At 43.4% G+C, this 24,104-nt stretch overlaps 1 protein-coding gene across 4 annotated transcripts in view; it reads left to right on the top strand.

Moving 5' to 3' along the window:
* The window catches only part of GARNL3 (GTPase activating Rap/RanGAP domain like 3), a 199,411-nt gene that overhangs the window by 63,526 nt on the left and 111,781 nt on the right, over positions 1-24,104 (top strand). For 2 of the 4 annotated variants that reach the window (XM_075905772.1, XM_075905773.1), the window contains exons 5-9: positions 1,948-2,066; positions 13,384-13,448; positions 16,438-16,501; positions 16,786-16,812; positions 17,964-18,039. In XM_075905772.1, coding sequence (XP_075761887.1) covers positions 1,948-2,066; positions 13,384-13,448; positions 16,438-16,501; positions 16,786-16,812; positions 17,964-18,039 — 351 coding nt within the window. Of the gene's footprint in view, positions 1-1,947; positions 2,067-13,383; positions 13,449-15,661; positions 15,787-15,822; positions 15,901-16,437; positions 16,502-16,785; positions 16,813-17,963; positions 18,040-24,104 lie in introns of those variants that run through there. The other 2 variants (XM_075905774.1, XM_075905775.1) reach the window with 2 other exon arrangements.

Here is a 24,104-nt window from a genome sequence, read left to right as displayed (position 1 = left end):
TCGGTTGATATGCATTTCCGTAGTTAAATTCCTGGACTATCGTTGCTCATTAAAAGTGCTGACATATGGGTGGAAATTAGGTAAATATTTCTTTTTACTAATATTCAGCAGAACTGACTTAAATGGGGTGTTGTGTAGTCTTGCCTTAATCTTTTTATTCATGCTGTCAGTGTGAAAGAAGCTATTTGCACATACACTTGCATATATATTTGCATGTATATGCAACCACACTTAAGTTGCAGCCCTTGGCATGTGCTGGGAGTATCATTGTGTCCCCTGGGGCTTCCAAAGTTGAGGAGCTCTGGCCTAGGAAGCAGTACGGCAGAAAAGGATCTCGCAGTCATAGTGGACCACAGACTAAATATGAGTCAAGAGAGTGACATGGCTGCAAAAAAAGCAAATATGAATGTGTGCTGCATTAACAGGATGGATGCCCTTGATTTTAAAGAAGAAATGTGAGGAGAGGTTAAAGCGACTGGGACTTTTCAGTTTAGAAAAGAGGAGACTGAGGGGGGAATATGACAGAGGTATATAAAATCATGAGTGGGGTGGAGAGGGCCGATAAAGAAAAGTTATTTATTAGTTCCCTAAATAGAAGACCTAGGGGACACCAAATGAAATTAATGGGTAGCAGGTTTAAACCTAATAAAAGAAAGTTCTTCTTCACACAGCGTGTAGTCAACCCGTGGAACTCCTTGCCAGAGGAGGCTATGAAGGCTAGGCCTATACCAGAGTTTAAAGAGAAGCTAGATAATTTCATGGAGGTTAGGTCCATAAAAGGCTATTAGCCGGGGGATAAAATGGTGTCTTTGGCCTCTGTTTGTCAGAGGCTGGAGAGGGATGGCAGGAGACAAATTGCTTGATCATTGTCTTCAGTCCACCCTGTCTGGGGCACCTGGTGCTGGCCACTGTCGGCAGACAGGATCCTGGGCTAGATGGACCTTTGGTCTGACCCAGTATGGCTGTTCTTATGTTCTTATGACACGAGAAGTCATTCTTCTGCCCCACTCTGCACTGATTAGGCCTCAATTGGAGTATTGTGTCCAGTTCTGGGCACCACATTTCAAGAAAGATGCTGTCCTGATGCCCTGCCCGGAGTGCTTTTGGGGGGGCCTTAAATCCGATTCAGGCGCCAGTCAATGTGGACACGCTATTTTGATAGAGATCTGTGCTATTTCAATAGGAATTTGTGTTGTGGACATGTTATTTTGAAATAATTATTTCAGGAGTTATTTTGAAATAATGCTGTAGTGTAGATGTGCCTTCAGTGTACATCAGTAACGTGACTGAGGCATAGTTGCTGTTAGAACCATAATTATCACTTCTACAACCTTTCTGGGTATGTAAAATACAAACAATAACACAAACTTTCCATAATTAAATCTCAAATCACATTTTTTCTTTAAAATCAAGGGCATCCATATTTGTTTTATTAGACTTCAATAAAGTCACTATTGATCAGCAGAGACCAAATGTTAAATGCAGCACACACTCAAATGCTACTCAGTGCAGGGAGACTATTTCAGGTATCATGAGCAGTGTGAGAGAGAGCACAAAACCAACACTAGAAAAGGGGACAAAGGATAGAGTAGTAAGCAAAAGAAGTAGGAAGTGTCTAGTGGAGCTTGAGAGAGTTCAAAGAGAAATGCGACTGTGAGATTATTACAGAAATTGCTAGAATGAGGAATTCAAACTAGATACAGTATGTAGAAGGATTCAGAGGATGGAGTGGTGGGAGCTGGAGGATTGGCAGAGAGATTGAACAAGAGAAGGTTACGTTAATCAAGGCAAGAGGTCACAGCATATGGACGAGGTTTTCAGAAGCTCAAAAGAAGTGAGTAGGGACATTTTGGCAATATGCTACTGAAAACCTACCAACAGTGTAATTCCTCTTGTAACAATTGGAGTTTCCTTGTATAATTGTTTTCCATTTGTGTTTTTTTCCAGTTCATCAGAATTACGTAGGTACAGATGCAGAGAAGAGCCCTTTTTTCCTGTCTGTTGTGCTCTCCAACCAAAACAATCAGCGTGTCCCTCAATACCGCTCAATTCTCTGGAAAAAAACAGTAAGGAACAAATACTAATTGTTGCCTTCCTGCCTGCTCTCCATGGTTTGTTAGGGCGTTTCTTTCCCTTACTTGTATCACTGAATTCTCCGTATTTTTCCCTAGCTACTGTGATGTGGTTACCACAGAAGAGACACACGTAGTACTAGTAAGCCCAGAGAAGAATGCAAAGAAATCTTCTCTGTAAAGGTTCATGTTACCAGATGCTAGTTTTTTGTCATCCTGGCTTCCTTCACCTACAAGAAACCTTTGGATTCCCCCTAAAGGCCACAAACTCACTAGTTATTAAAACTTACTTATTTTTAAGTATTTGCTATTTTTGAGAACTCCCAGTGTTGAATAGCTTTATATCAAACATAGGAGAAGTGATGGTCCCTACTATAAGGACCTTCTGTTCTGCATTGACCAAGATCATACATTTTGGACTGTCAATATGTTGAGTGACTTGCCCAGAGGTTTAGTCATAAATGGACATATTTTAATTATTTGCTGAATTATCTGTGAAAATCTTCATGGAGTTGTTTCAAGGATGGGTACAATTGCATAAAGAGTGGGGGGTGTGACCATAAGAAGAGGAAGGAAGATCTTTGTCTATTAGATAACATAAAGGGAGAAGTAAAGATGAGAGAAGGATACAAAGGAAGTGTTGTGTTAGCAGGGTGACTTAGAGCAGATAGCTGAGACACTTAGAAGAGAGGTGAGACACAGGCAAGGAGTAGGGATTGAGTTGTTGAGGGCCTTAATGTAGATGAGGACAAGAAAGTTAAAGTTGATATGGAAGGCAAGATGAAACAAGTGGAGGGAGAGGAGTGGCCTGGTCAGAAGTAGTAGAAATTCATTAAAGGGAAAAAGGTAATGTAAAATATGAAGTGTTGTACAGTGAGCACTTTAAGTTCACTCCAGTTCTCAAGATATTGCTGGGTCTAGTGGTATTATCCATTCTAAATATAGAAGTATATTTAAAACTGGAATTAACTTTTTAATTGCACCCTCAGTATATAGGGGAAAAGCTGGACAGTGCCTAGATTATGTAGTTTTGCTTGTGAGTATTGTTGGGTGCCTACTGGATGCCTTAATAGTCCTATGTTTGTCATCAGAAGTGCTGCTTATGAATATCAGCTACAAATGAATAAAAATTCGTGAATTTCCTTAGTTTGTCTTTTATTATTTGTCTGATATGGTTCCTTAATGATGTGATCACTAGCCAATAAAACCTTAACTCAGAAATAGTCTTCCACATAATTTTAGCAGTAACAGTTAAAATGAATTTTAACTAACTCCCAGGCTGAGTTTGAAACAAGGTGATGTCCTCACTGGCCCTATTTGCTGTGTGATATTACATGACAGCCAATGTATAAAAAGACCGAATCTATACTCAATATAAGGATCATGGAAACATTTGTCTTTCAGCAACCATTTGAGCATCTCTGTCTAATTTTCAGGAGCAGGGATACAATAGCTAGAATCTGCCGCTGAGAATTGATGTGGTATAGGTTTGAGCCTTGCAGTATTTCCCTCCATGGGTTACTAAATGAGAGTAAAACTCCACTATGTGCTCAGAAACAATGAGCTAAAATAAGTAGTAAACCTCATGTCAGTATACTAGTCAAAAGAATATTAGTAGTTTTATGCAGCATCAAAATTAAAGTGTAAGGTAGCAAAGAGGTATCTCTGGGAGTCTATTAAATCAACTTTAAATATCTTTACAGATACCTACTAAATGGGTATATGTTAGTATATTTTCTTCCAGCACAAAGAAGAAAACTGAGACGTTGCTCTTCAGTGTTTATTTTTTTGTAAAATATTTTGCTGTTGTGGTGTGTGTTTTGTGATTCTAAAAAGTATATTTCTTTTGTTTGTGATAGGGCTGGGAACATAACCAGCTGGATTGGGTTTGCTCAATAGGAGATGTAAGTGGAAGGGAAGCTCCTTCTCCCTGTTGTCTTCTTGGCATAACAGTATAGGGTCCCTGCACCATAATATGATCTGTTATGCTCTTGACTCTACAACAAAGAATAGACACACTTTTGAAAGGTCAAATAACATGCACTGCAATAGCAAAATAGATGTGTAATCCTTCTGCCAGGTTGCACCAGCAGCAGCTAGGGCCAGGTTCAATATCTAGGGGTTCTTCTCCATCCATCCATCACAGAATTGGCTCGAGTCCCCACCCAGTAATCTGGGAAATTCACATAACACCCCTGGACACCTCTGGGAAGCAGTGCTTCCCCACTTGCAAGCACAGAGTCTGAGTGTGGAAAATAAATTTTTAATAAAAGGGGAAAGAAGTAACATGGCATTAATTTGAGAAAACACCACAAACACCATTCATAACAAAAACCACTCATGAGTACATGTCCCCGCTCAGGGAGGTTGGGCAATGTCCTTTTCTTTTCAAGTCCAGCAATGTAAATGTCCCCTTCACATGCCCAACCCTTCTGTGCACCCCACTCACAGTCGCTGGCCTTTGGTCAGGGCAGACCAGAGTTCAGGGTGATCTTCAGAGTTTACCTTGCGTCCTGAGTGTGTGGAGGGGGCGGGGGGGGGGGGAATAGGAGGCATCTCACCCACTCTGCTGGTCATTCTCAAACCATCTGCTTGCTGCTCTCTGGAGCTGCTGTTGGCCATTCATTGCTTCTTGCTGCCGCCATTCTGCTGGCCACTCCTCACACTTCTCCCTCACCACCATACTGGCCACTCATTGCATCTTCCGCTGGCTTGTGGTGGATTTGGCTCTGGGCCAAACCTAGTGATTTCAGCTCTTAGTCCAAAGCACAGTCCAGTCACAAGAAATTCCAGAATTCACTGGACTTTACATACAAAAGAGACTCTTATGGAGCCTTTCTTTAACTCATCATTGAAACAGCAGGGAGAAATAAGTTGAACCAGTCTTACAGCTCACGCCTAGAGAGCATGCAGCCAGCTGACTCAGCCTGCAGACTCCCCCGCTTACTCTTGAGGACTCCGTAAGTCAAATCTCTGTCCATCCAAGTGTATTTACACTGACAGGGTCTCTCCTTTTAACTGAATTAAACACAGTCTGACTTTTCTGCCTTTCCACAAAAACTGCAAGAATTGTTGATCATTTCCCATATTTCTTGCTTTTAGTGACCCCACACAAGCCAAATTGGTTACAAGGAACAAAACACAATTGAAAAAATTGAATATCTAATACATCTAAGTGAAGCAGGGGCAAAATGAATTTACATAAACACACCCAGGATTTCTCTCCCATTCCAGCTGGCTGTAAATGGAAGCATTGATTCAGTTAACTGATTAATGGGAATTTACATCCCTAATGAGATGTACTGCAACTGCATTTTTTGAAGTTACTGCAAAACTATCAACTGTCCTCCATTTCCACAAGCCAGAATGACAATACTGAACAACCATGACAGTTACAGGGTGCAGAAGACCATGTCAGTAGCCCTCAGTACCACTGCTTGCAAGGTATATTTAACATGGAGATCAGTGGGTCCGGGCTATTTTATATTTTAAGCTACTGAGAAATGTATATGTCAATACCATGATGACAATGCCTACATTATGTAAACAATACCTAATAATAATTGCCAAATGAGACCACTTCCCAACCTGCTTACAAAGGGCCTGATCCAATTTAAACTTTAAGCTAGGATTGGGCCCAAAGCAAGCTGCTGACATTACCCAAGAAGACCCAGTTAACATTTAGTCACCTTTCAAAAATATAAGGGACCAATCAGTAAAAGCCCCACTGCCTGGTAGAGGCGATCTTTGAAGAAAATTGGAGAGACTTTGAATTGACTTCTTCTGACACCAGCACTTTCTCACACTGGATGTGGGGTCTTTAGCACAGGTTTCACTTTGTGTGTCAGAATTACTCAGAAATGTGTTGTCACAGCTAACTCCATTCAGGTGTAGGCAATGTGCAGTCGAAAGACAAAAGAACAAATGCCTTGAAACTGGAAGTCAAAACATCTCACCTCTTCACAGAGCTCACAAAAGGCTTGTTTACCCAGACACACAAGTCATAACAATCCTATTTGGAGACAGAGGATACATCCTGCCTCGCTGTGGATGCACCAAGTGTTTTCACGTGGTATCTTAACATTCTGTTTAAATCATCAACTGCTTAGATGAGGAAGACTCACAAAGAGTCTGTCCATCATTCACACCGGAGTGACATGGTGATTTCACTGCCATGGTAACAGACCTGATCTCTCTGTGGGCTCTTGTGGAGCAGCAGGGATCCTGGGCCGGTCTCTTGGAGGGAGAGGCCAGGAGTGCCTCTATTTCAGTGGTTCTCAACTATTAAACAGACTAAGCATTTTAACTTTCTCATGTTAGTTCATTAAATGTTATTTTAAATAAAGTAAAATATTAATGTATGTCCAACACAAAAGGTTTCAATGTTTTCTTTATTTATGGCACGGGTGGGCAATCTTTTTGGGGGTCGCGGCCACTGACCCACAGAAAAATCAGTTGGGGGCCACATAAGTGAGAAGAAAAGAACTCCTCCCAAACCCCCCAAATCTCACTGAGGTGGCCCCCAACTGAGACACCTCACTCCTCTGGCATTCCAACTCCAAGGAGTTGAGGGTAAGTGACATGAAGGACTGAGTTTCAGGTCTTTACATAGGTCAGGTTTACTTTTCTGGTGGATTTTATGGATCCCCTTAGATTCTGGGGTGGGGACAAAAATGAGTGGTTCAATGTGTGTGATAGAGCTGCCAGTGAGTGGAATAGTGCTGGGTTGCTGGATCTGGGAGCAAAATGGGGCAGAAGGAAGAGAGGATGCTGAGCCAAGTGCCAGTTTCTGGCACCCCCCTCTCCCACCACAGCCTAGCTGAGATGCACTGGTTCCTGGCGCCCCCCTGCAAATTACTTGCTTTCGCATGATCCCAAGAAGCATGACCTCCTGCTGCTCCTATTGGCAGATACCCAAGCAGCAGGTAAAGCCTTCAAGAAATGTCCCTGACTCCTATTTTCCTAGCCAAGGGAGAGAGAGGCATGGCCCATTCCCCTTCACACAGCCTTTGGAGCTTATTAATTGACTTAGAGAACATATATCTGTAGGAGTACCCAGCAGGACTGTGCTTCTCAGCGCTCTTCCTACGGTAATGCTGCTCCATTTCACCCCCAGATTGGACCAGCAATAATAGGTACAATGTGGGCCACAGTTTAGAGGGATGATGTTGTTATTTCAGAGTTACTGTTAGCTTCTTTCTGATCTCTTCCCCCTCCCCGAGTTTTTTCTTGAAAAAACTTGTGTGTAAAAGCTTCTAATATGTTTACAACATATAGTTGTCCTTCGGGTGGTCTCTGTATACAGGCAGTCCCCGGGTTACATGGATCCGACTTACATCGGATCCCTACTTACAAATGGGGTGAGGCAACCCCGCACTAGCTGCTTCCCCCCAGCAGACCAGGGAGACGTGAAGTTAGCACCCCCCCCCACCCCCAGCAGACCAGGGAGACGCGGAGCGGCTTTTCTCAGCAGACACCTCAGCTTGAGAATAAAGGATTGAGGGAAGTGAGGTGTGGGAGAATAAAACTGAGCCCTGGAGAAATGTTTGTCTAGAGTTTCCCCTACAATATGTACCAGTTCCGACTTACATACAAATTCAACTTAAGAACAAACCTACAGTCCCTATCTTGTACGTAACCCGGGGACTGCCTGTATTGCCTTTTGTGGGATTCATTGACATTCTGTGGCTGAGATGGTGGAACTTTACTCATCTTGCCTGTTTGAAGTGCTCTCGGTCCCTCATCTGCCCAATCCATCACCATCATAAAGTTCGCCGGCTGGGCTACAAAAGATTTGGCATACAAACTGCATCAGTCCCTTCCAACAACAGCAGTGATGGATTGGGAACCAGACTGTACCTGTGGTCTAAAACTTTCTTCTAGATATAGCTATTTCTTATAGTTATGTAATATAAGGTTTTATTAAGCTTGTAAATATGTTGATAGCAGAGGTTGGTAATGTCCAGCATGCGTGCCGTAAGTGGCATGCAAGATGATTTTCAGTGGCATGCAAGATGATTTTCAGTGGCATGCAGGAGTGTGGGTGTGGAGAAAGCCCCGAGCTTCACTGTGTGATCGTGGGAAAAAGTCGAGCCATGAATGGCTCCATGCATGTGCACAAACTCCCCCTTCCCGGGCTGGAGAAACAAAGCAGTGCACTGGCATGTTGCCTGCAGGATTTTCCCACTGCTCCATTGGCCAGAATCCAGCCAGTGGAGCAGCGGGAAGCCATGCCTGGGACAGGAAGTCTGAGAGCAGCGTGGGGGGCAAAAGCAGACCTGGCTGCCATCTTTCCTGTGAAGGACTCTCTGCTGTCACGGCTATGTCCTTACTGCTCCGCGCACTGCTCCGCCCTCGCCTCGCGCCTCCTGGGTACGCCTTGCACTAGACTCCATGGGGCCACTGGAGTCTGTCATCCAGGTCCTGGCAAGCTGTATCCTAGCCAGCTGCCTGGACCTGTTGGCTGGACTCCCTGCACTTCTGGCGAGGAACGGCCTCCATTCCACACTCAGCCCATGGGCCGCTAACTTATTCCATGTGTATCAGCATCTGACTGCCATGTAGGAGTGACTGTTACAATAAATAAACCCTGTTACAGACACTGGGAAAAAAATTAAGTGTCTCCCTGACCCTGCATTCCGTCCCCCTCTCTGTGCTGAGACCCTGCACCCCCATCCTGCTCCTGCCCCCTCCCCTCTACACATAGCCTGCTCCTGCCCCCTCCCCCTGGTCAGACACCCTACTCTTAGCCTGCTCCTGCACCCCTTCTCCCCCCCAGATCCTGCACCCAAGTGTGAGGAAGTGTGCATGTACTGCTCCTCCCCTCCCCACAGAAAAAGCTGGGGCAGAGCCCAGGGCAGGAGACCAAGCGGGATGTGCAGTAGAGAGAGCCCCTTCTCCCTCCCAGGAGAAGGGCATAGCCCAGGATAGGAGGGTTAACTCTTGGCATGCCTGTTCGGAAAGATTGCCGACCCCTGGTTTTTAGTATTAGTGTATCCTTTTCAAGCATTAACTTAAAAAATAACAGTCTGGTAGCACTTTATAGACTAACAAAACATGTTCATCTATAAAGTGCTACCAGACTATTGTTGTTGTTTTTTAAGTTTATCCTGTATAGACTAACTCGACTACTCCCTGAAGCTTCTTCAAGCATAGTCTCCCTTCTGGAAGAAATCCTGATGGCAGATCTGAAGATCAAGAAGTCAGATGTAAGGAAGAGACAAAACAGGCTTCAGGCTTTCCTCTGTCAAGAAATGCAGCAATTAAGCCTGCTTGATTCAGCACAATATTCCAAGAAGATGCGCAGAGTAGTTTCCGTTCCATCTTTGGGGAAGTACATCTGTGAGGAAGTAGCATAAGGGACCATCATCCCATTCACCATCCTCTTTGGTTCTGACCTCTAAGAAGATATCTAGAAAGAATCCTAAATCCATGGATGAGAATCCTAAAAAAGACCAGTAGAAATAGCATGTGTGAGCAGAGCTAACCAATGAATAAGAAACTCCTCAGAGCCGAGAATCTTAGAACCAAGTAGAGAATTTCCACACAAAAACTCTGCCAGCAGAATGAAAATATTTGCAAGTGAAGTAACAAATCTTATTACAGACTTAGTTCTGTTTGTTATATCCAGTCCAGACATTAAAAAAATCTGAATTTATCATCAGCAGTGCAAATTAGAAAGAATGAATTGTGCCAGATCTACATGTTGTTTCCAGTCTTTTTACCCAGTTTCCTGTTACTGCAGTGACATGCTTTTGCCACCTGGATATGATGCCTGCATCTTAACTGAAGCCAAGAGTGAAGAATTAAGAAAGAGGAAATCACATTCAGACTCATCTTCTGCTCAAAAGAGAAGGGTAGAGGAGTGCTATTCATGGCTTCTGCTTCATCCTCCTAAAACTAGGTCAAATTCCTAGTAAATCAGGTTATCCAGTGCCAGAACCTCTGTGTCCTGGATTGGATCTGGTATCAGATCTGAAATCTGTATACAGTTACCAATGGGAGGTGCTATCTTCAGTTAGTACATCCTTAAAAGAATTTCTGGCTCTGAACCATTGCAAGAGGATCCTTCTTACGGATCATGTTATAAACTGGATTTAGCTGTGGATTACTGGTCAGATTGGCAGATGCCACCGTGTTCAAAAGGTCCTTGTTGGCCACACCCCATCCCGAGATCTGCAGCATGTGCAGTACAGTACAGCTGGAGTCCCATCCAGCACTTCCAGAAACAGTTCGTGGAGATTTGAAGGTATACTGCAGGTGTGGCCAACCCATTTAACAAAGAGCGCCTAAACAGCAGTGGAAAAAATGCAAAGAGCTGCACCAGAATTGTCAAGCAAAAAAAAAAGGAAAGGAAAGCCCCCCTGAATTGTCAAACAGGGAAAAAAAGAAAGCTACTCCCCCGAATTGTCAAAAAAAAAAAAAAAGAACCCCCCCCCCCAGAATTTTCAAGCAAAAAACAAAAATGGGGAGGCTTCCCCTTTAAAGAGCAAGCAAGCTTTTTGGCCATATCAGGCTCCCGTCAACAGCTGCCATCTTGGGCATCATTTTTAATCACCGATCCGGTGAGCACAGGGGAGGCGGGGAGGAGCCTGGGGCCATTTTGGGGGGGGACACACTTTTGTGGGGGAAGAACTGCATGCGGCTTTCAAACTGCAGGTTGGCCACGGCTGGTATATTGGATCTATTGACAAGGTGGAGGGAAACCAGTCTCCTACTCTGACTTATGGCAGTCATAAAAAGAACAAATTGTTTTATTACAGGAATTCTAATAGAGAAATCCTGAACAAACATCTCTCAGAGTCCTGCCTCTGCATTGTGACCCGTCCCCAACCTAGAATGGCAATAGCAGTGGTCCCTTCTCCACTCCAAGAGTTATGTGTGGCAACATAGGATCCCACAAATCCATGGGATCCCGATCCTTGCCCTAGTCCTAGATAGGCAGAGATGATAGGAAGGAGAACCCATCCTCAATGCTTCCCTTGGTAATGAAGGTGCATGTGTTTAGGGAGATGGGCCAGTCCAGTGCCTGTTGCATTTTTCCTCTCCTGCCATGCAGTCTTCTGCTGGTTGGGTGTTAATAGCGTTCCCCCGGGGAAGAGGGTCTTGGAACTAATATGCAATAGAGATAAATGAGGTAGTTCAAACCTATAGTCTCAGGCTCACTGCAAACTTAGGGAGATATGTTATATTAGTCAGTCCATGTTTGGCTTTTCTTCCCAAATATGGGAACTAGAAACTTTTTGAAATAGCTGAGATTCTCATATAATCACTTGGCTCTGAAAGCTGAGGCCCCAGACACGGGGCTGTAATGCCTATTCCTTATTTAAGCCATCCTTGGGTTAAGATGGTCAGGTAACTTCTCTCTCACAGGCAGGGGCGGCTGAGAGTTTTGTGGAGCCCAGGGCAGCACAATTTACCAGGGCCCCCCTTTGGAGAAAAAATAGAAAAAAGGTGTCAAATGCGCAAATTGAGGGCTATTTTCATATTAAATGTGAATTGGGTAAATTTGATAGAAACTTAATTTAGTTGGATAATTTTTATTTTAATTATATTGTAGGTCATTCTTAAACAAAACTCTTCATTAATAATTAAAAATGTTCTTTTTTATTTGTCTCCTCCCCCTCCTGCCTCACTCTCTCTTTCTCTTCTCCTCCTTCCTCACTCTCTCTTTTTCTCCTCCCCCTCCTGCCTCACACTCTCTCTTTCTCTTCTCCTCCTCCCCCTCCTGCCTCACTCTCTCTCTTTCTCTTCTCCTCCTCCCCCTCCTGCCTCACTCTCTCTTTCTTCTGCCCCCCGGCCGTGTACATCACCGCGCCGCCCTCCTTTGCCTCCCGCCATGGTGCTCTGCTGAGTTCTGCGCCGCTCTGCTGGGATGCCGCGCAAGAGCAAGTGGCTCAAGTGGCCGTTTGGGCCCTGCACGGCAGCTCAGCGTGGGGTCCGGGGCAGCCACCCCACTCTCCCTGCTCTATATCTGCCGCTTCTCACAGGTGCTAGAATCAGATGCTTTATGGGAAAGTTTAAGAGTCTCTATAATTGATAGTTAAGCAATAACGTGCCTATTGGTGACGTTTCTTCCTAACTCAAGGTAGTTAATGATTGTGTCCCGATGTATGAGGATTTGTATACCTTAAGAAGTTTTATTCTAGCTAATATAATAGAATATTTTATTATCCACTTAAATATTGTATATTTTATTTAATTCTGTGATTTTTGCTGCAGTATCTCATAGCAGTGAGTTCCAAAGTTTAAAAATGCATTTTGTAAAAACATTGTCTTCTATTTGTTTATTTATTGGGCATAATTCTGATTGGCTATCTCTTTATTCTTGGACTATAAGACAGTAAAGAGGAGCACTTGACTTACTTTTTCCTGTATAAATCATTATTTTTATTCTTGTAACACATCATCTCTTATACAAGCTCTCTCAGGGTATGTCTACATTACAGAGAAGATCAAAACGGCTGCTGTCGATCTTCCAGGGTTTGAATTAGCAGGTCTACTAAAGATATGCTGATTTGAACTGAGGGGGCACTCTGGTTAATGCTGGTAGTCTTGCTTCCAGGAGGAATAAAGGAAGTTGAAAGAGAGTGAGTGTTCTTCCTTTGATTTCCTGCAATGTGGACAGCAGCAAAAGTTGAGTTAAAATACTTCAACTTCAGCTATGCAATTAACATGGCTGAAATTGCGTATTTTAATTTGACCTTATCCCATAGTGTATACATGCCCTCATAATTCTTATCTGTAACACTTTCGTTTTGAGATGAGTGGTCAAAATGGAATACAGTACTCCAAGTGAGGGCATACTATTAATTTATATACTGGCATTATACAACTATAATAAAGCTTAAGATTTTATTTTGCTTTTTTGTCTACTATTGTACATTCAGAAAATACAATTTAGCAGTTCATAGTGATACACAGCGACAATTTTCCCTAAGTAGCTAACTTAGAATCCATTACTTTGTATGTATAGTTCAAAAGTTCCTCTATATTGGCATTGGCTTGCAGTTGTGCACATTTTAATTTCATCATTTCTCATGCTGTTAAGTGATCTAATGTTGTTAGAAATCCTGCAGTTTCTCACATTCCATTATACTCTAGTTTAGCCTAAATAATATTGCATCATGTACAGAGATTGTCACATCACTCTTGTCCTTCTCTTTTACAGGTAATACAAATGTATTTCAAATAACATTGAGGATAGGATCCTGGTTTTTCAGTTTGCTTTTTTTCACTAAGATTCATACTTAATTACATGGAGAATTTTAACCTGTTTGATTTAATTTCTCTTAGTATTTTTCCTTTATAGGGTACTCAGAAAATATGCCTCCCTTACAGTCCCACGAAAACATTATCAGTGAAATCTATTTTAAGGTAAATATTCATGAATGAGTTATTAAATGTATTAGTTCCCTGTTTTCCTGTTCTGTCACTTAAAAGCTTTACTTCGGTTCATATTTTCTATTCTATTATGGCTGTAGAAAGAAGTGAAACAAAGAATACAGGTCTTAAGGAAGGCACATATATGCACAATGCCTCCAGTTTGGGTGCTATAGAATGCCAACTAATATACCCTTGTGTCACAGCAATGAAGAAACATAACTCCTTTTTTTGGAGGCGGGGAAGGGAGGAAATATCTTCAAGTTAGAAATTGGGCACTAACTGGAACTAACTGGTGCTTGTGAGGAAATGATCTTGGGCTTGCTTGTGAGCAGATTGGGACAGGAAACCTTACAAAGTTGATTGGAATGTGGCTGAGTGAGTAGAGGAAACCAGGATAGAAACAAATAATACAAAATGGATTGGAGCCCTTAGATCAGGAGTGGGCAAACTTTTTGGCCTGAGGGCCACATGAGGGTATAGAAATTGTATGGAGTCCAGGGGGGAAAGAGGTTTTTGGTGTTGGGGAGGGAGGGGGTTGCAGAGTCAGGGAGGGGGCTCAGAGCTTTGACATGAGATTGGAGCATGAATGTTGCTCAGTGATTGGCTGCGTTTATCTCCTCGAGCAGCTCCCAGAAGTAGACTCGTGTCCCCCTTCTGGCTGGCTCCTATGTGGAGGCACGGCAAGGCTTTCTCATCTGGGGTGTGTGTCTATTCTACATAGCTGTGTCAAAAAAGGGCCATATTTCCAACAAAAACTGAGTTACTGCCACACTGAAATCGCGTCTTCTGAAAGTAAATGGAAAGAACAGAGGGGTTTTTCTGGCATTGGTAATCCTCTTTCTCAGGAGCGGCCCTAGATGAGCTGCCGGCAACTGGCGCCCTATGTGAAATGCACAATCGGTGCCCCCGCTTCCAAAGCCCTCAATGGCCGTTTATCTTGGCACTCTAGGCGACTGCCTAGTTTGCCTGTATTGATGGGCCGCCACTGCTCTTTCTATGAAGAAGAAGCCTTTTTCCAAAAGAGCTCTTTTGGAAAAAGGTGTGTGTGGACAGGGAAGAGGGAGTTCTTTCAAAAGAAGAGGAAAGAGGAAAAAGCACAGGTGCCCTGGTGGCCACTCAGGCTGTGTCTAGACTGCAGGGTTTTTTCGAAAAAAGTAGCCTTTTTTCGAAAAAACTTCACCTGTGTCTAGACTACAGCCGTGTTCTTTCTAAATTAAATTGAAAGAACGCGGCTTTTCTTTCGATGGCGGTACTCCTCATTTCACGAGGAAGAATGCCTTTTTTCGAAAGCTCTCTTTCAAAAAAAGGCGTTCTTTAATGCAAACAGGGCTTTTTTGAAAGAGAGCATCCAGACTGCCTGGGTGTTCTCTTTTGAAAAAGCGGCTTGCTTTTTCGAAAGTACTGCTTGCAGTCTAGACACTCTTTTTCGAAAGAGGCTTTTTCGAAAGTATCTTTTGAAAAAGCCTCTTTCGAAAGAGGCTTGCAGTCTAGACGTAGCCTCAGTCCATAGTAATCACAGCTTAAATGCAAGATAGTGTCCATTTAATGTGGGTGCTATCTTTTGAAAAAGCAGATCATTTTTTCAACGCGCTTTTGTGTGTAGATGATCTTTTTTGGAAGTTTTTTCGGAAGATCTCTTCTGAAAAAAGCTTCTTCCTAAAGAAGCCTACAGTCTAGACATAGCTTAGGATATCATGGATTTTCTTTTGCACTGTTTCTCAGGCTTTTGAAAGCTGCCCCTCTGCCCCACCTTTTAGAAAAGGAAATCAAATGCACTTCCTCTCCCCCACAAACTCATTATATGTAGCTAAAGGTGTTAGCAATCTTTATCAGAGGGGTAGCCGTGTTAGTCTGAATCTGCAAAAGCGACGAGGAGTCCTGTGGCACCTTATAGACTAACTGAAGTGTAGGAGCATAAGCTTTCGTGGGCAAAGACCCACTTCGTCAGATGCATGTATCTGACGAAGTGGGTCTTTGCCCACGAAAGCTTATGCTCCTACACTTCAGTTAGTCTATAAGGTGCCACAGGACTCCTCGTCGCTTTAGCAATCTTTATGTACGCCTCTTCCATGGACCTCCCAACCTCCCTCCTAATCTTTTGTTCCCCTGACCGTGAAGCGTAATAGTTAACAGTGTTAACATTTAGAATATCATTGACAGATGAGATCAAAAGGGCAATTTGCAGCTTACAGAGCTATTGTTCACGCTCTCTCCAATCTCAAGCGTAACCAATCACTGAATTGGTTACACTTGCTTAACCTTTTGAAGTTTGTTGAAACCCTACCAAATAGAGATTAATTAAAGAAAACTGAGACAATAAAGAACAATTGTAAGTTTTGTCCATTTCGCTTTCTTTCCTCCCAGTTGGTTCTTTGTGCCCAATCCTGAAATGTTGGATAAAACAATACTAGGAGAGTGATAGTGGATAAAAGTAAAGTCAGAGGTTAGATAAGGGTACATTATTTTTGTCTGTTAAATGAAAGTCCTATTTTATGTTTTTCTCCATATACAAAGATTTTATCTTGTTTCTTATGTAGACAGTTGACTTTTTTTATTTTCCTGTCTTGCTTGTGCATTTTTAGGTCGTAATTTTCTTTTGTTAATATGCCCATTTGTTTTGATTTTCACTTTCCTCATATTACTTTTTAGGAAGTGGAGGAAAAGTTTAGAAAGCAAAATTTACTATTTTGTGATACCAAAAGGGTAACAGAGATAGTCCTTAGCCCAAAACTTTGGATGCAAACAAAATAAGGTTAAGTTGGAGGCAGTGCAATATCTTACTCATTTCTTTCTCTAAAATGAAAATCTCTCAAATTTCCTTTTAGTAGTCAGCCTTATAGAGCAAAGAGATCATTAAAATGAAAACATGTGTGATAACAGGGCTAGTGTGTTAATTCTTTATGTGCAGGCATGTATCACTAAATGACTAATAATGACAAATGTCTTTTCTTACAAAATGTATTATTTAATTGCATTTCAGTGCAATGAGTCTTGACAAATTTGAAAAGAGCCCTAGGGAAATTCCTCACCCTGAGATACAGAAGGTAAGAAACAGGCTATTTTCTTCCTCTGGTATTTTAAAATAAACTTTATTTATAGAAATAAATTGCAGTATGTATTGCTCAGTTGCAGTGGCAGGACATACAAAGTATTGATATTGCCAATAAACATAAGACATGTGATATTGCCAATAAACTTTGTGGCTTAAAGAGTTTTAAAGTGTCACTTGAAAAGGAAAACAACTTTGATTTTTGAAGCAGTGGAAATAAGATGGTTAAATCTTTGTCAGAGTGCTAACTGTGTTTTTAAATTATTTTTGTTTAAACAGGATTTACTGGTTCTTGAAGAGCAAGAGGTAAGTGTATACTGGTCGCTTTGAACTCATAAAACCCATTCTGCAAATATTAGCTTTACATTTAGAGTAAGTTCCTCTTTATAACTGAGAAACTAGCTATTTCTTATAACAAGAACTGTAATGTGGGACACTGAAGAGCATGCAAAGCTGAAGATTATAATTTCCATTATGAAGGCCCATTTAAGTACATAATAGAATTTTGTTATATGTCTCAAAGACAAAGTAGTGGAGAAAAATACAAATGTGGTACAGTGAAAGCTGTGTTGTTCTGTCCTGTACTAACCAGAAAGTTCTATAAACTAGCATTTCTGATCTTCACTGAAAGTCTGATTTATAGTTCAGTTGGCATGGGACCAGCATTTTCTCTTCATGGCTCCATGTGGCTCCTCAAAAGTTAGCAGTATGTCCCTACTTCTCCTAACCAGAGGAACAGCTACGGGGAATCTGTTCACTGCCCCCGCCCAGAGCTATGGGTCTGCAGCTCCCATTGGCTGGGACCACAGTCAGTGCGAGCTACAGGAATGGCACCCGTGGGAGGAGGCAGCAAGCAGAGTCTCTTGGCCATGCTTCTACCTGGGAAAGTAGGGACTTGTTGCTGCTTGGGGGGAACCATCCAAGGTGAGCACCACCCAGTTTTGTTACCCCAATACTCCCCCCACATCTCAACCCCCAGCCCTGAACCCCATCCTGAACCACCTTCTGCACTCTGAACGACACCCCCACAGCCTGGATCCCCCTCCTGCGTTCCAAATCCTTAGTCACTGGACCCACTCCAGAGTTGCCCTCACCCCTTCCTGCACCCAACATCCTGCCTTATCCCAGATTCCCCTCCTGTAAGTTGATCCACTCATTTCTGGCATCACGCTGCAAGTAAATACTCCCTTTCACACCCCACCCCCCTGCCTCATCCCAGAGCTCCCTCCCACACTCCAAATGCTTGGTTTACCAGAATATTTGATTAACTGTCTCTCCCTGCCCCCCAGACAAGCTGGAAAACAAAGTTTTAGGGGTATTTGTGTATAACACAAGGGTGTAGGCTATATATTTCCAGAATTAGGACTGCTCTACAAAACCTTAATGAAAAATCAATAAAAAGTATATTTGCCAACCTGGCCTGATTAACACTCTATATCCCTGATTTTGTTTCTCAGGGATGTGTAAATTTCAAGTTTGGAGTTCTGTATTCCAAAGATGGTCAACTTACAGATGATGAAATGTTCAGTAATGGTGAGTCTATACAGTCTTTTTGCCTTTTAATCTGCAGTTGAACACTTTTGGTTGCCCAAATGGAAAATCAACAGGACTGCATATTAACCCTGGAGAAGCTAGAAGAGATATGGTTATTAGTGGTATGCTAGTGGTGGGTCTTTTCTGTGTGCAAAGACTTGCAAATTTAATCCAGTGTAATATTGCATTATTTTTACATGTAAACTTAGAAGGATTAAAAAGTCTTCTTCCCCCAAAGAGGCCCGGCCAAAGAGTTTGCAGTGCCCAAGATGGCACGTTGTGGTTGGCTGCACCGTGTGGCTGGGTGGGTCCCAGCCAGGGCAGCGAGTGAGCAGCCGGGCGAGTGGGAGCGCGTGGGCGCTGAGTAGTGTGGGGTCCAAGGCAGCCACCTTGCCATACGGCCGGGCCTGCTCCCAAATGCTGTTCCAACATGTGTGATATTGCAAATGCACTAGGAGTAGCTCTGCATATTCCCACTTACGAGATATTGTGTCACTTTGTGATAGAACCCTTTTTCTAGCAGGGTAACTGGGGGCTCTTGTGTAAATTTGATTTTGCACATCTAATTATTGTATTATATTCAAACAAGATCTGAACAAATATTATGAAATATACCTAAAACATAATCTATAATAATGAATAATTATGACTTTCTGATATTAGTACACTTTTGTTGGTGTCCCTGAAAGCTATCAGTTTTTGTTTGTGCAGCCCTCAGTAGGCTTCGTATTTGACATGCCTGGTGTACCATTTTCATATTGCAATTTGTCAAAATCATCTAAAGTGTCTGATTTATGATGACTGGGCACCTTGTTGGCACAATGCTCTCATTTAGCTTTTCCTTGTCACCCAGAGTACTTACAAAAGTATCTCTGTGGTAGTGGCTTATTTAAAGAATCAAGGTATAGTCATTTATCCTTCTTGGAAGATTAGCTGCTAAAGGCAAATGTGCATGAGGACTCTGATGAACCATAGAGGCATTATGATCAAACTTCTCTCAGACCTAGGATTTTTTATCTTGCTTAAAGGATTCTCTTTAAAGGGACCATATTAAGCTCTTCAGAAGGGAGAGGTTTTCTGCCAGATGACAGCTTATTAAGAATGAGACAGAGTATATTAAATATTGAGAAGGGCAAGGTTTCTCATGAGTTTCTCTGCATGGCTGATAACGAGACCCATTCGACACTGGATATACTGGGTTCACGGTCCATGTCAGCTTTCAATTACTGATCACCATGCTTCATCACCTTAGAATGTCTGCAGACTGGTGGTCAAACAGGACAAATGTTCTCAAGGGTTTGTGCAATTCAGTTGTTCTGATTCATCCCTGACAGTAACATTGAATGTTTCAAACAATGGTTGGAGGGCACACCTGAATTATTTGACAGTTTGAGGGCTCTGGTCATCCTGGGAAAGAGCATCAAACATCAGCATACTGCAATTGGACTTTGACTCTCAAATCGTTCTTCTTTATTCTGCATAAGAACGGCCATACTGGGTCAGATCAACGGTCCATCTAGCCCAGTATCCTGTCTGCCGACAGTGGCCAATACCAGATGCCCCACAGGGAAGGATCACAACAGGTAATCCAACAGGATCCCTCCTCTCCCCTCCCCTGTCTGACCTCCCCTGTCACCCACCTCCAGAGAAACAGAGGCTAGGAACACCATTCCTACCCATCCTGGCTATTACCATTGATGGACCTAACCTCCATGAATCTATCTAGCTCTTTTTTGAACCCTGTTAAAGTTCTAGCCTTCACCACATCCTCTGGAAAGGAGTTCCAAACGTTGACTGTGCGCTGAGTGAAGAAAAACTTCCTTTTGTTTGTTTTAAACCTACTACCTATTCATTTCATTTGGTGACCCCTAGTTGTTATGTTATGGGAACAAGTAAATAACTTTTCCTTATTCACTTTTTCCATAACAGACATGATTTTATAAATCTCTATCATATCCCTCCCCCCTTAGTCTCCTCTTTTCTAAGGGTACGTCTAGACTACATGCCTCTGTCATCAGAGGCATGTAGATTATGCTACCAGACATAGTAAAATGAAGCAGCGATTTAAATAATCGCCGCTTCATTTAAATTTACATGGCTGCCGCGCTGAGCCGACAAACAGCTGATCAGCTGTTTGTCGGCTCAGCGCGATAGTCTGGACGTGCGGGTGTCGACATCAAAGGTATTTGTCGACCACCCAGGTAAACCTCACCCCAAGGGGTCTGAGGCTGCCTGGCCCTGACTCCTCTAACCACTTCACATCTATGCTGTATCCTGGAGAAGCAATAAACTCTCTCTATTCTACTGGCTGGCAGAGTCTCATCTTGCTGCTACGGGGGTGCAGGATCGGGGGGATCCCTGATGCCCCATCACACAGGGCATGAGTGATGCTTTTTGCCCAGATGTGGCCACGTCAGCAGTGATTTGCTTATCTCATTAACGTGTCTTCCTCTGTCCTCAGATCTGTCCAGGAAGAGGATCTTTCATCTGCGCCCGCAGGCCCTGCACCTGATGGCTTGAGTAAATGGGCATAATCCATAAGCAGTTTTATATGTCATCTGTGCAGGACGTACTCATTTAGTTTTAGAAAACAGCCCACTAGAAACTACCACCACCTAAAGTGGTCCAGATTTCAGGCATGTATGCTTGGGAAGTCTTATTGCCCTATAATCTTCCATCCCTTATCTTCTGGTATACTTAATGAATCAAGTGTTGTCTAATTCGTTGTTAAGAGTTCATTTGGCAACAGTCTCCATAACTCATATGTTGGTTGATGGTTGATCATTGTTCATGTTTCCAGTAAGAAGATCATGGAAGGTTTTCAAATTTGCATCCTACTATGAGATATCCTGCCCCTTTTGGGACCATAATTAAGTTTTGACAACATTGATAAAATCTCCATTTGAATCTTTGGCAGAGTGTTTATTTTATTATTTGTCCTTCAGTATGGTCTTCACTGTTGCCAGTATATCAGCCAGGGGAGTGAGTAAGATGACTGGATTCTTCTCCGAGGAGTGTCCCCGTGGGTGCTCCACCTTTAGGTGCATCAGCGCTGCTACACCTCTGATCAGAGATTTGTGACAGTAGTGCCCTTGGCCAGCTATGTGTGCGGAGTACCGGCATGCTATCTGAAGAGGCTATTGCACATGCACAGCTGGCAATACTCAGGTACTTCCCAACTGCTGCCGGCTTCAGTTGCAGCTCAGCAGTTGCTCTTTACCTCATTGACAAGTTATGTAGTTACCCAGTTTTTTAGAAAGTTATTGTGACGGCGCGTTGTGACCCCGAAATGGCACAAACGGACTGCACCAGCCGGTGGAATAGAGGAAGTTTATTGCCTCTCCAGGATACAGCACAGCCTAGATGTAATCTGGTCCCAGAGCTGGGCTAGGATGCCTCAGGCCCCCTTGAGATGGGGGAGACTGGGCCCCTAAACTCCAGCCCCTTCCCCTAGGCTGTCTCCTCCATGCTTTCCGACAGCCAGCAACCAACTAACTAACTTCCAGCCCTGCCCCCCAGCCAGGGCAGCATTCCACCTTCCTTTGTTCCTCTCCATGGGGGGTGTCTGGCCACTGGTTTGCATAGTGACTCATCCTGTTTTGCTGGGTCGTGGTACCCACGGCAGCCAGTGGGGCTTCCCCCAGAGCCAGCAGCATAGAAACCAGCCAGGTACCCCCACTACGTCACAGTTATTACCTCAGAAATCCTTTCCTAGTTGATACTCATTAAACTTTCTCTTAGATTTTAGTGATAGATTAAAACGAAACAAAAATATACTTTCAATAGATATGCCCTACCATAGTTAGCTTTTTAGCCAAGCAGTTAAGTGGAAATGCATGGACTGGTGGTGTTCCCAGGCTGAGATATGCCTGGTTCACCCGGATTCAAAAAGTGTATGGGCTGCAGGCTATCTATTTCAGTCTCAAATGGACACAAACAGTGCATCCGCTGTCTGAGGGAAGGAACACCCCACGGAACATTGCCCTCATTGTCAGAAATTGACAGCATGTTCCAGAAAATTGAGAGAATTACAACTAAAAATGCTCCAGCTGGAGAAGAAGGCTTTGTTGGCTTCTGACCCCAAGCAATCTACCCCTCCCAGACAGAAATCACCTGGGATGGGGTCAGAGAGAGCAACTCCCTTGGGTTAAGTCCAAAAGACTGGGATAATACCCAAAGAAAAAGGTCCTATTCTTCCTTAGGGTTGACTCTCCCCTGAGGAAACATCCTCTCTAGAAAAATGCTGCACCCCTACTCCCAGCACAAAAGGGGTTGGACAAGCATCCTACAAATGGGGCCAGCAGTGAAAGGAGCTGTGACCCCAAGCACCAAGAACGTGCCTCAGCTAAGGCGCCGATAGAGGCAAAACGCAAAGCCTCCTCATCAGCACCGGTTAAAACACCCTCAGCACCAGCTACGGTGCAAAATAAACAGCTCCTGCAAGCAGCACTGAGCACAAGCTTTGCTTGAGGCAGCAGCACTGGCACCATCAAAGCACTTGGTGCTGACCTGGCACAAAAAGAAGCTGGGAATCCAATTAAATCTGCTGAACACTCTGCTCACCTTGCAACCTCCATTACTACCCTCTCCCCTGCCATTACCACACTTTATAATGGCAGCGGTACTCTCTGTAAACTCGGTACTGGCGACTCCTCTATTTGGCACTGATGGTACCCCAAACACCTCAAGGTATACTTTCTCATCCACTCCAGCCACTTCAGCTGCCCCGATGATGCGGAGGAGGTGTCCAATCAAGCACACTTTCCGTGACACTCCTCCCCTAAGCCTCAACAACAAATGCAACAATGGCAGTCTCCACAGTGATATCCACCACCTATTCTGCATAACTGGGACCCATGGGTGGCTTATAAACCACAGCAGGTGCAACAGCCAGAACAGCCATCCCTGACCCTGTGGTCCCACTCACCAACTGTGCAGTCTCTAGAGCACTACAGTTCAGATGCAGAGGAGCAGGATGTGGATATTATGGGGGATGAACAGATATCCCAGTCTCCCCCACCCACTCATACTTCACCTTCACCTCCCGATGATATGATTATGCCCCCACAACCAACCACATTGGGTGATTTTAAATTGTTCCAGGAACTTTTCAAAAGAGTTGCAGACACCTTAGAGATTTCCATGTCAAATATGCCACCGTCACAACAGAAGCTGACTAACATATTGCACACATCTCTCCATGCAAAATTGGCTATTCCCGTGAACAAAGTACTTATGAATTCCACCAAGGATATCTGACACATGCCTGTCACCAACTTCCAAATGAGCAGACAGAAAATATGTCAGTCCCAAAGGAGCAGAATTCCTAATCTCTCATCTGACACCAAACTCCCTTGTGGTGGAAGCTGTGAATCAAAGAGGGAAGCAACAAGCCACACTACCGTTCCCTAAGACAGGGATTGCAAGAATGGGGAAAAAGGTATATTTGTCAGCAAGCCTCCAGATTAGAATAGACAACTATGTTGCGTTACTAGCAAAATATACACATCACATTTTTGATCAACTAACATCTTTTATTGAGACGCTCCCAGACAACAGAAAAGAACGGTTTAAATCAAACATTAAGGAAGGCACACTAATATCTTGAACGGCCCTACAGGTGGTGCTGGACTCAGCAAACACAGCAGCCAGATCCTTAGCCTGGGTAGTGGTAATGAGGCAAGCTTCTTGGCTTCAGCTCCCAGGATTTCTGAGAGAGGTCTAATCGACAGTAGAGGACCTGCTGTTCAAGGGTAAAAAGCTCTTTCTGGAGTCCACAAACACTTCTCTGCATACCTTGAAGGATTCAAGGGCCACATTGAAGACTCCTGGCATTCACATACCTGTCACAAAAAGAAAACAAGTTCACCCAAAAGTACAGACCTTCACCATTCAACCAGCATCAACAACACTATAACAACAGATGCTGAGAATGCCAAAATAGGCATAGATAGGCCTCCAACCAGTCATCAGCTCAACATCCAGACAACAGTTTTGATGTCCTGGTCGAGGGTCTAACAACCCTGAAATTTCCGAGGCAGCAATCTGAACCATCCACAATATTT

Source organism: Pelodiscus sinensis, chromosome 22, assembly GCF_049634645.1.
Source record: "Pelodiscus sinensis isolate JC-2024 chromosome 22, ASM4963464v1, whole genome shotgun sequence".
Taxonomy (NCBI): Eukaryota; Metazoa; Chordata; order Testudines; family Trionychidae; genus Pelodiscus; species Pelodiscus sinensis.
The sequence above is the reverse complement of the archived record's forward strand: the minus strand, read 5'-3'. Positions and strand labels throughout refer to the sequence as shown.